A 12,297-nucleotide genomic window follows, 5' to 3' on the forward strand; every position below is an offset into this window, starting at 1 on the left:
ATGTTGTTACCACATAATTCTCTCTCCTGCTGAGGGAATCAAATCTTGTTCCCTCTTGTCGGCTGCGTGTACTGTGAGCTTGTTTTGTGAGTGTGTGTTAGTGTGTCGGTGTGACGGGCTGACATCGTGCTTCCTGCTGCTCGGCACATGATGAGATACTCACCATAAGCCTTTGGCAGGTCTGAGGGATGAGTCTGTGACAGCGCTTATGGACCAGCAGTTTGCAGTTGATACACTTGTAGCCCTGCCTGCCCAGCCCCCATATCCTTTCACTACAGTGGCCACAGTATGCTTTCTGGAAGACAGGACACACACACACACACACACACACAAACAGGTTACACACCCACTGACACAGTCGCTGCTGATTCGTCAAGGGTTAATTGACAGGGAGCAGATTTATGACAGAGATACAGTGGTTGGTTAAAATCACACTGGACCTTATTATTATGGCTTTATAAAGGTGATACAGTGAACACTGTACAGAGACTGCTCAATTTCTATTTCATTTTCAATTTTCATTTTGCATGAAGCCTGTTAATATATAAATAATATACCTCTTTTTTCTTTTTTTATTACCTTCTCTGCTTGTAATGTTCTTTCTTTTTAACTCATACAAATTTAGGCAAAGAAAAGGAATGAGTGGCTGTGAGAGGGGTCAGGAATGCGAGAGCTTGTGTATGTCTGAGTACAATCGTACAGTTGTTCTTCACATACTGTATTTTATGTTAAGCAAGAATACCCTTGAAAATGAAATGCTTCTGCTCAAGGATTTTATCCTTCACATGAATGTATACTTGAAAAAACACAATGTCCACTTTCTTAAGCAGGTCTGGAGATGTAGAGAGCTTAAAAAAAAGAAACTGCAGGGTCAGCAAATCTATTAACAAATGTATGTACACATTCACTCATCAAATATAAACAAGTATTGTTATAGTCAGTAACATTTTTCTATGTACAGGTATTTCCTCCATGTTTCTCTCGTTTTCAAATGTTGAATTAACATTGTCTGTGCATCCTAAACCTACAGTTAAATGTGTTTTTGAGCAAAGCTTCGAAAGTAGATTTTATTTTCACTATAAGTTGATTTGCAACCAACAGTGCCACACATAAATGAAGCATTTCCAAATCTTTCAATGGGCTCTATGCACAGCTCCACCACTTCCTGAATTTAAGGCAGGTCCTTCATTTCCTGTCTTACATTATTGGACAAACTGATTAATCCAGGTGTGTCTGACCATTGTGACTACTCAGACACACCTGGATTAATCAGTTTGTCCAATAATGTAAGACAGGAAATAAAAGAGCTGCCTTAAATTCAGGAAGTGGTGGAGCTGTGCATAGAGCCCATTCTGTTAGTTTCATGTCCTGGTGGAGTCAGGTCAACTGTAGAGCTACGCCGAGCTGACCACATTTATTCTTTTGTTTACATTCTAGTTTCCTGGTTTGACTGTGTCATTTACTACGACCCTGTGTGCAGTGTATTGTTATGTCTCACTGGCTCAGGCTCCTCCCTTTCCTCACAGACATCTATAGTAGAGCTGAGACTGTCTGAAGTTCGCTCTGTTACATAACGTGGTCTCCAGACTGCTTGGTCTTTGACTGGTTCTTTATTCGAGTTTTTTTTCTTTTTTTTAGGTTGTATCTCTTACACATACGTATTAGCACCACAGGATGTTGTGTTTGCAGCTGAATGTCCCTGGACATCAATAAATGTGCCGCTACGATTGTCCACTGGAGACCAAACACTTAAGATGCAGCGCGTGTACTTCGGTGCATCCACAACATTCATTCACAGAGTGTATATGCTGACAGTGTAAAGAACAAAGAGTCCCAGTCAGGGCTCCGTTGCCATGGAAATGCAGCGAGACTTCAAAGGCTTCCCTCAGTCTTTCAAATCTAACTCTACATAGAGGTTAAGGCGAACATTTATAAATTAATCACATACTTTTTGCTGCGTCCTCTGTTCTCTCCTACACACCACAAACACATCACACGCAACCTGAGAATTATCAGTAGTCTGAGGAAAAAAGAGCTGCTGAGGATGCCTGTCACTGCACCAGGCTTTAGACAGGCTCGAAAACACGCAGCGCTATTAGCTATGCCTTTTATTCCACAGCTTAGAAGACAGTCAGGCGCACGCTGCTTTCCCCCCAGTTTCAGGTTACAGATTGCAATCGAATCGAGTCAGACTGACGTCTTGAAGCTTCTTTTATGACTATCAGAGACGTGCAGCAGAGGCTTTGCAACTGTGTAAATAGTGAGTCTAGAAGTGTGCTCTGTGAAGCTGCACTCAGGGGAATGTGATGCTTTGAGCTAAATGCTAACACAGTAATGCACAGTGATGAGGATGACACAGTGGTATAGCAGTAATAATGTCTGCGAATCAGAGAAAATGGCTTTTTTCTTTGCTTGTTGCCAGTGTTTTTAAGGACGAGTCTGTTGAGGCTTTAGACAAATACTTGCAAAGGGCTCCGCAGTTAGCATTCATTACCATTATGTAATAAATAATCTGGCATCAACAAAAGATGTGGGAAATCTCATTAATTCATTCAAAATTTTCATATTCATAGAATTTTCAGAATACAGATTATAAAGAACCATGAAAACCAAAACAAATTTGTTTAGCAAATTGTTCTTTGGGTCTTTAAGGGGGAGACTCTGCTGTGGAGTTAAGTTTGTCAGACCCCCTGCGGCCCCCAGAAGTCACCTGTCTGGCCTGTTCACAAGCTGCACCCCTGGTTCTTGCCTCCAGCTCACAACACTGACAGACTCTGTATGTAATCCAGCAAACACTGTCAACTATAAAAGAATCTGATGTCATGTATTTTTTTTTTTTTATGTGATGACAAGAAAGTCAACTTCAATTCCAGTCAAAAATCTCAGAGTGCAGAGAAGTGTTCAAAACACCAGAGGTGTGAATGAAAAGAAGAACTGACAGATTCCATCACACACAGGTTTCATATCAAGAACAAATAATTATGACTATATAGCATTTGGCTTGTTGTATTATCTAAAGAAAGAGTTCAATTTACGTAAAGCCGCAAAAAACAACAACGAAATCAGCCCCACAGGAGTGCTGATCAGTGACGGTACATTAACTTGATGCTGTGCCTCAGATCAGAGCGGTGTGTGTGTGTGTGCGTGTGTGTGTCAGTGATGTCCGTGACTAGTTGGATCTCCTTCTTGGATGTAAATTTAATCCCAGAATCCCAGAGTCTGTGCTCTGATGTGGAATTTCATTAACTCCTGGATTTACCACATATTCCTCCTACATCGCATGACATGTAGCGATATTCAAGCGTGACCAGTGAAAAAGACCTCACCACAATTTGAGGTTAACCTGAATAAAATAACTCAGTGTAACTGAAACCCCCACAGATGCGTGTGTTTGTCATGTAGAAGCACTTGCTCCCCTGATGTTTTACTCGGTTGACTTTTAAATGAATATTTTATTTTTCCTGTGTGTGCACCCTGTGTGAAATTGGGCCACTGGCACTGATGTGGTGTCCACTCTATTTTGCCATTCTCTGTGAATGGAGACACCAGAATCTTGGGAATAAAGATACTGTACGTTTTGTGTTTCCCGTTTTATTTTGAAATCACTAACCTCATGTGCCTGTTATTATTCTTACTTCCTGCCTTTGTTTTCTAATGTATTTGTAAAGCCTGGTCACATCTCAGAGGTCAAAACGTGATGTTAAGTTTGCTGCGTGCGACTCGTCCTCCCAGCCTGCCGTCCCTGAGTGTCCACTGTTTCCCTGTTTGTGTAACTGTGCGTGTCTCCCTGGTCCTCACTGGGTCTGTTTGCCTGATTGAACTGCTCTCTGCGGTTTTGACCTTAGCCTCCTTCGCCATCCCATAAGGCTTTTTGTTCCTCTGCCTCCACAATGTAGAAACACCACTGAACTGCAAGAGCTCTGCCTCCGGTTCTGTGTTTGGGTTGTGTCCTTGTGTTTTTGTTTTTTTTGGTTGCTCTGTTTGCACTGGTCGTGACAACCAGAGGATGAGAAAAGCTTCTTCTATCGATTGGCGGCCCCCGCCTCATCCCAGCAGGAAGCATCACCGGTCATACGAGTGCCTGGAATAATATGCTGAGAAATGATGTCTGATTCATCTGCAACAAGGACGTCTTATCAGAGCAAACTGACCAATGAAATCTGCAGTATCCTGTACAGTGAAATTAGGTCATTACAGCAACGAAATCTATTTCCACCATAAACTGATGCAGTATCTACAGAACTGGACGGGCAGCAGTGTGCGTTTCATTTCTTCAGCTGAAGTTAGCATGCTCACCAGGAGGGCAACCAAGTCCCTGCACAGAAAGCATATAATAAGTGGGGCTGTCCATCAATTCAAATATTTAATTGGGAGAAAATTGTAAATTGAAAATTGTACATTAATCGCCCTTTTTTGTTTAATAGTGGGCAAATATGCTGTTATGCAAATTTAACTTTACTGAAACAAAGGCATCCACCCCCTCCATCAAATCAGGAATTACCAAAACCGTTAAATAGACCATTGCTAAGTAAAACAGTCCGTTGCTAGGGACGCCGCTTTGATCGGAGTAGCACAGAGCAGAAGAACTATGCAGGTTATTTACTGTCATTAAACGGCTTGGGACTAATTGTGATGTTAGATAAATGACTTGTAGCTTGTTGCAGGGAGAGTGGAGGCTCTCTGCCTTCCACACCAGTGCTGAAAACCAAACCTCTCATCTCTGTGGCACCACAAGTCCGCGACACAAACGCGTGCCCTAAACGGAGATGGCGGTTGCATGATTTGGCAGTTTGACTGACAGACAGGCCATCCAACCAAAGTTGTCTGAGACTAATTTGATTGGTAGGCCAAACTTTGGCCCCTGCTCATTACACAGATGACCAAATTTCATCATTGATATGTCAAATCACTTATGTAATTGATTACTGTCTATTACCTGATATACTCAGATTTCTTTTTATAATTTTGCCAAACATTAGCCACCTGGGATGGTACCTTTAAAATATAGTCAAATAATACCATGACAACACTGACAACATTGGATGTTTTGATTTTACTGATGTGGATTGGTTCTATGAGCCCCTATGTCTCAACTGATGGTTGTTTATATGCATGTGGGAAGCTGCAAATGAATTGCCCATTTGGGATGAAAAAGGTTGTCTGAACTGAACTGAACTATCTAAATTGTTAGAGACAGATTAGCGTGCAGCTGTGAGATGATTCATTCAGTGGACACTAAAATCATAAAGTCACTTCTACTGTGAAACAAATAGAAGAGATCCATGAGCACAAAGAGAAACGCCTACAACTTATCAGGTTAACTTTGACAGCCCAAACTATGACCTCATACCTTTCAAGTGCAATGATGGATGAAGCTCTTAGAAAGACTAGTAAGTAAACAGCTATTAATGCTAACTATGTACAGTAGCTAGTGTATGTAGCAACAGCAAAACCAACAAATAGCTCCTCTCAAAGCTGGAACGGAGAACAAGTCTCTCCCACTCAACCACATCACTCCTTTAAAAATCTGAAGCTCATTTGGATCCAGAGGGGACGTTTCTACTTGACAAACAGAATAAAAACATGGCATTTAAAGATAACCGAGTTTCCCGAGCATCACTTGAGATTAATGTTCCTGCACATCCACTTCCCCTCAGCTCATTCAGATAACACATCTCCAGTCAGCGGTGGTGCTGATTCGCTCACAGCTCTCAGCAGCCTTCTTGTTTGGATTTTCTTGTCTCGTACCACGAGAGGCTGGTGTCAGTCATCTCCCTAATGGAGTGCTTGTGGAGGCAAACAGCCGAGGGGGGGAGGGGGGAGGCGGGGGCGACTGTATTCTGTTCCATCACGTGGGAGACAGGAGCTAAAGAGACCCTATTATGTCTGATGGGAAGAGATTCACAAAGCAGCTTTCTCCTCTGCAACGTCAGGGGGAGATGGAGCAGGAGCCGGGAGGAGAGATGGAGACAAACGTGTAGAGAGTGATAGAGTGAGAGAAGGGAGGAGAAACCTGACCTACTTCTCGTCTGCTTATTTATATGCAGAGGACAACACAGAGAACCAACCAGAGTCTGAGGAGCTGGCATAGCAACAACAGTCAGAAAAAGACCCAATCCAAAAAAAACAACTGGTTAACAATACACACACAAAATGCTAAGTTGAGAATGTGTATTGTACTTAAAGGAAAATGACTTTCCTGTCGTCTTCCTGTCAACAAGTCCCATGAAAAGACACAGTGTTGGTCTCTCAGTTGGTTAAGACGGCCCTGCCCTGTCTGTGGCCTCCATGTTCGACAGCAGTCTACACAGCCGCGCTGAGGAGCTCAGAGGCTGCGCTGCCCGTCAGCACCTCAACATGTTCAGGGTGAAAAACACTGCTGGTGTTAACAAGGTGCAGTCTTCATGTTTTCATTATTGACGAGGGCCGATGAGAATCCAATAGCTGTCAAGATATTTTACACAAAACTGAAAAAGTCAATAGGATTCATATTATGATGGTTGTGAGTATCTGTCGGTCCATCCAACTGTTTTTAAAGCTTTTTTAATCTTTTTTTTTTCCTTTACTTGATAAATACAGGGAGAGAGTTTGAGGGAAAAAAAGGTGAGCTAAGGAGTCATCATGTCACTGCCACCACCACATGGATAACATAAATAAGGATGAGATCGGAGAGAATAATTCCTTAAATATTTAAACAAACCTCCACCCAGTGTTTTAACAGAGAGTGGGATGTACAACATGAAACACAGTCTACAGGCTCCGTCTCCTCTCTGCGGCTGGGCCTGAGCTCTCCTTGCTGACTCATATTGTCCAAAGTGTTTCATTACAAAACACAATGTTACTGACTGGAAAGTGGAAAGTGGAAAGTGGTCTCAGACCTTTTCACCCCACTGTATATGATGTTTACTGAATGAGTCGGTCTCCACGTTGCCTCAGCAGTAACAACATGTTGGAGCAAAGTACCGAGTCAGCAAGTTGCTGCACTGAGTTATTAATTCTCCGATGGGATGAAACACATCTCAAGTGTTTCTAACCAAGATCATTCTGACTCTGAACTTTAATTAAAACTTCCCTGTTGTATCTTACAGCAGTGCTGTCAGGAGTTATGTCTACATCACCATCTGTTCCTCAGCTCTCCTCGGCCTCACTGCTCATCCCTTCATCGTCTCCCCGGCCATGTTCATCCACTTCATGCTGTTTTTCCACCATGATTTTCCTGTTTTCTTACACACCTGGTTCTTTTCTTCAGCACCTGTTCCTTCCTGCCCACTCACACACATGTGCCTGGTTACCTAGTCACCAAAACCTGCCATTGTCACCAGCTCCTTCATCTGTTTACTTTCCCTTCTGTCGTCCTGTGTGCCTGCTATCTGAGGCCTGCTGTCTGTTCCTATCTGCTGCTGCCTGTTAACCTGCTGTATGTGTTGTATTACCAGTTAAATCTTAATCACAACCAGGAGAATGTTACCCTTGGGACAAAGGGGTTTGGATGAATGAATATGTCATGAAATAAAATCAAATAAAAATTTGAACACAAAAACAAACAAACAAAAAGTTATAGTTACTAGTTACTTTCCCTAAAAAGTAACTGTTAGTAACTGAATTACAACATTATAAAAGTAATTAATTACGTCGCAGAGCCTGCCTTTTTGAGTCAAGTAACGGCGCATCTTATTGTCAGTAACGGTAGCGTTATAAACAGGGAAACAGTAACTTTTTTGATTAATCATTACTGAAAAAAGTAGCACCGTTATTTTATAACGCCGTTATTCCCATCACTGCTAGAAGGTAGTACACAGAAGCTGCTCTGAAGACAAAGTCCCTTAACTGGACTGTTAAAGGACTTTTTAAACAACCCTGATTCTCTTCCTGCCTCTCAGTCGTCTTGCCTCCTCTCTGATCCTCAACACCTTGAGCAGTTCCCTTTCCCTTGGGACTTGGATTTTGCAGTGAGATATCTACAGGCTGGAGTGCCACAAAAAAAAAGTGTTTTATAAGATGTTAGTCCCTGAAGCCAATGATCAGCAGCCCCCCTGCTGATTAACTTCCTGACCCCCAGACCTTCAGTCGGCTGAGCTGCTCCCAACGCTGTTGTTACAGCTGATGGTGATCAGCCAGACCATCATGTGTACCCGTCTGTCTGCTGATCAGCCCGTCTGCCTGCAAGCCTTATTGGAGCTGTTTGTACAGTAGTAAATGTGTTTCTGCGTTTTCAATAACCTTGACAATGCAAGTGTTGAACTAATTGTAAAATGAACCGAGAGAAACTGAGTTCTTACCCACTGCAATGAAAACGAAGCGACCTCTCTCCTGAGGCGTTCCCGGCGAGTCTTGATACACGGCGACTGAACTGTACTGTTCATGTTCTTTGTCTGGCTGTTCATCTAAAAGCTGCCTCGGCTTAAATTTTCAACTGTTAAACAAGGGACAAAATCATCGATACAATCTGTCTCAAGTGAACGCGCTCCACAAAAGGGAGAAGACTCCGCCTTGTTCTCCCACCACAAGAACCTGATCTTCTTTCTTCCCCTTCAGAGGAGACACATTAGGTACTTAGGACCTGTTCGAAACAGCATTAACGTCTCTCTCTGTCTGGCATCCACAGTGGACATCTAGCATTAGGGAGTAAGAACACTTAATGCTCGAGTCTTCCTCTCCAACAGGCAGGGGGAGTGAGCAGGTGCAGCCCTTTAACATCTTGGAAGAGAGATGATGAGAGGCCAGATGTGGATTCAGGTAAGTGTGTATGTGTGTGTGTGTGTAGCATGAAGCTGAGAGCTGATATGAGACAACCGCTAAACAAGCCATAAGTAGGACACCATGAAATATGCATCAATATCCAGATAGCGTAGCTGGAGCGGTGACTTGATTACCTGTCATATATAATTTAGCTGCAGTATGTTTATGACAGACTCTACTGTACACTGCACGCACAAGCAGAGAGACACTGACGCACAGATTCACAACCATGCACAGATGTGGGTGCAGGAAAACTGGTTAGTTATGAGTTATTAGAGAAGATTAAATACCTATTTCCTGCACTAGAAATAAACATTGATGATTTAACTGAACTGACTGAGGCTTGGTTAAGACATCAGTTAGTGTGTGTGTGTGTGTGTGTGTGTGTGTGTGTGTGTGTGTGTGTGTGTGTGTGTGTGTGTGTGTGTGTGTGTGTGTGTGTGTGTGTGTGTGTGTGTGTGTGTGTGTGTGTGTGTGTGTGTGTCTGTGTGTGTCTGTGTGTGTCTGTGTGTCTGTGTGTGTGTGCTCCACACTCACCCTGTTAAAGCGCTTGGCCTGGAAGAGGTGCCCGTTGACTCGGTAGAGTTTCCTCCATCTTCTGGCCCCGCGGCGATAGATCGATTCTACAAGAGAGAGTAAACAGTTGTAGAGTAGCCGCATGGTGAAGGACTGACGGAGGGGGGTGGGGGGGTGGAGGTGTGCTGCACTGAGAGGGGAGGGGAGCAGATGGGGTGAAAAGTGTAGAAGAAGAAGTCTGCTCCCTTCTTTAACCCTCCCTCTTCATCCTGCTCTTCCCTCTGTCCATCCCTCCTTCCTCTCTTTCACTCCCGGTGATGAATGAACTCCATGAAGTCTTTAGTTCAGACAAGACTGTGAAGGTGTAGCTGTAGCTATTTATAAGAAGAGCATGCAGTCAGCTATTAATACACTGCAGAGAATAAACAGGCACCTAGCAGTGAGTTGGAGCTGGGAGCTTCTGTCCTCAAATTAAACACAAGTTTATAATTAGGAAGCATTACACCCTCTAACAAAGAGTTTAATAAACCTTCATTCATCTTTATCAAGATGAGGCTGTGATTATTCAGTATGATGATGCTAGATGTAAAGACATGACTAAGGTTGAGGATAAATACCTGACCTTTTCTTTTTAAATCAGATTAGTTGAGTGTGTTTCTGCTCAGGGTGATGTTCCTGTCTCTGTTCTCTTTGGACCGAGTCTGTGTTTTAAAAACCAAATCGTGGGACCACCAGTTTATAAAGCCTATGTACAGTACATGTACAGTACTTCTGTTTCCTGAGTTTAGCTAAAAGTTTCTCTGCAATTCCTGAATTACAAGTGGATGGAAGAAATCAGGGCACACAGCGGAGAGCTGCCAGTTTGTTGATTCACACAACTCCTCCTGTGTTAAAGTGATGTTTTCATCCACTCAGTCAGGTGATGTGATCTGACATGTAGCTCGTGTCTAAAACCATTCCTGCCATGGACTCCACATAACACATGAATCATGATGGATACAGTGAATCTGTTTATGCAATCATCTTGCATTGCAGAGGTTTGACTTGACAAATGAGGCACAGTCACTAAATTAAAAAGAAAATCTTAAAGCAGAAGTAAGCGATACGGTCGTTTTGGCTAACTTCCTGTCAGCTGATGGAGTTAGCAGTCCCCGCCCTCGTCCCTACGTCACCACATTCACGCGCATCCCTTGGCTGCACACACAGAGAGGACCGCCCCTTTATGCCGTTCTCTCTCCTCATTGGATAAAGGTTGTAGGATAGGAAAGTTTTCTCCTCGGCTTACAGCAGAGCAGAGTGACTGACAGACCCGTGTTTCGGACCAAACACTCTATATAAGTGATTGCTGTCGGAAGATATAACTATTTAGACTTATATTAACACAAATATTCCGCTTACTTCTGCTTTAATAATAATAACACAATAATAATGAATTTGATTTGTAATGCACTTATATTGAACCAACAATCTCAAAGTACTACAGAAAAAGAAAGAACGAGAAAGGAAAAGAAATAAGAATTTAAAAGAAAGCATCTAAAAAAAAACGACTTCTACAATAACACTATCTAAAGCAGTTTCAGCCATTATCAAATGTAGGAAAAGTCAGAATGACCATAGTTTTACCAAATCTTCTCAAAACTGAATTTTACATTACGACCAAACCTGAAATACTGGTGCCACCAAAACAGCTGTAAACCACCACAGCCTGGATTCTCTCTCTTATCTCTGCAGAACCTTTCTACAGTAGGTGGCCTGTGGTTCTTCACACCTGAACCATCTGCACTCATGGACTGCCATATTCAACACCCTGTCTCTGGTTCAGAGTCTACCCTCACTAGACTCAGGAGCCCTGCTGTGACCCCGGTGTCTGGCCATGACGGCTTGTCACAGTCACTCAGGTCTTTCCAGCCCCCCACGTCCTACACACCGACTATGAGAATCCACCGCTCACTTACAGTCTAATTACATCCCAGCGCTCGTCGTGTACCGTTCTAACAGCATAATCAGCGTCATTCATTATCTCTGTGAGTGGTCATAATGGCCTGGCTCGTCTGTGTGACAGCACTGAGACTGGAGGTTTAACCCCTCCTGTCAAGGCCAGTGAGCTGTTTGTATAACCATAATGCATCATGTCTGCTGTTTATATACTTAGTCATGGTTCAGAGTGAACAAAGTGTCACAGCTAACAGCGATTACTGTGGGAAATGATGATAGACGACCATCGTATTTCTATTAGCGGCAGGAAATTTTGATTTCTGGGTGTTGTGTAAGACAGAGCTGAGAGTAGAACAATTTAATTTGATGCACTGTCACACAGCAAAACAGCAGCGGGCATCAAGAGTAGCTGAATTCTTATTTCTATATTTTTCCTATTATAAACAACACTCAACAACAATCAATCCTGATTATTTTCACAGGCTGACACAGGGCTGACACCTACAGTATAAATTGGTAGCGTCCCTTTACAGCCATTGAGTAGAGTGCAGTATTGTCCCATCATACAGTACAAATCAATCAAATATCAGCCATAACAATCATCCCCAACACCATGTGGTTGGGTGAACCACGCCAGCCACTGCCCTCCTGACTCTCACTCATTATTCACTAGCTGTTCTCCCAGCATCCTCCCTCCTGTCTCAACTGGTTTTCCAGTCTGGTTGGTTGCTCCAGTCATGGGTGCGGTTTTGATATCCTCCTCCACCACTCATTCATTCTCTTTTTTTTTTTGCCTCTGTTGCTATGGTAGCCACAGCCCACCACACGCCAGCTATTATTAGTTTGTTATGAGGATGTCAAGATGACATTGTCTGCAAATAAAAGTATATCTTGACAACGATAACCCCGTGCTCTTCTGAGAAACGACTCGTGCCGCTGCACGTAGTCAAGTTGAACATACTGTATATCAGCTGTACTGGGATCTCTTGAGCAGTGGGTGCAGAGCTGTGTTTAAATTTGCATGCCCTGGGGTGAACTCTTGTTCCAGATGGTTTTAACACAAACGGGGCCTCACATCGTTTTCGTCATTTAAGAAAAGGATCGCCA

At 43.0% G+C, this 12,297-nt stretch overlaps 1 protein-coding gene across 2 annotated transcripts in view; it reads right to left on the reverse strand.

Annotated features, from left to right (window-relative positions):
- The window catches only part of prkcz (protein kinase C, zeta), a 111,423-nt gene that overhangs the window by 48,930 nt on the left and 50,196 nt on the right, over positions 1-12,297 (reverse strand). For both annotated transcript variants that reach the window (XM_083975941.1, XM_083975942.1), the window contains exons 5-6: positions 9,277-9,362; positions 164-295 (exon numbers count right to left, since the gene is read on the reverse strand). In XM_083975941.1, the coding sequence (XP_083832067.1) occupies positions 164-295; positions 9,277-9,362 (218 nt within the window). The remainder of the gene's footprint in view (positions 1-163; positions 296-9,276; positions 9,363-12,297) is intronic.

The sequence above is a fragment of the Trachurus trachurus genome (genome assembly GCF_905171665.1).
Source record: "Trachurus trachurus genome assembly, chromosome: 7".
NCBI lineage: Eukaryota > Metazoa > Chordata > Actinopteri > Carangiformes > Carangidae > Trachurus > Trachurus trachurus.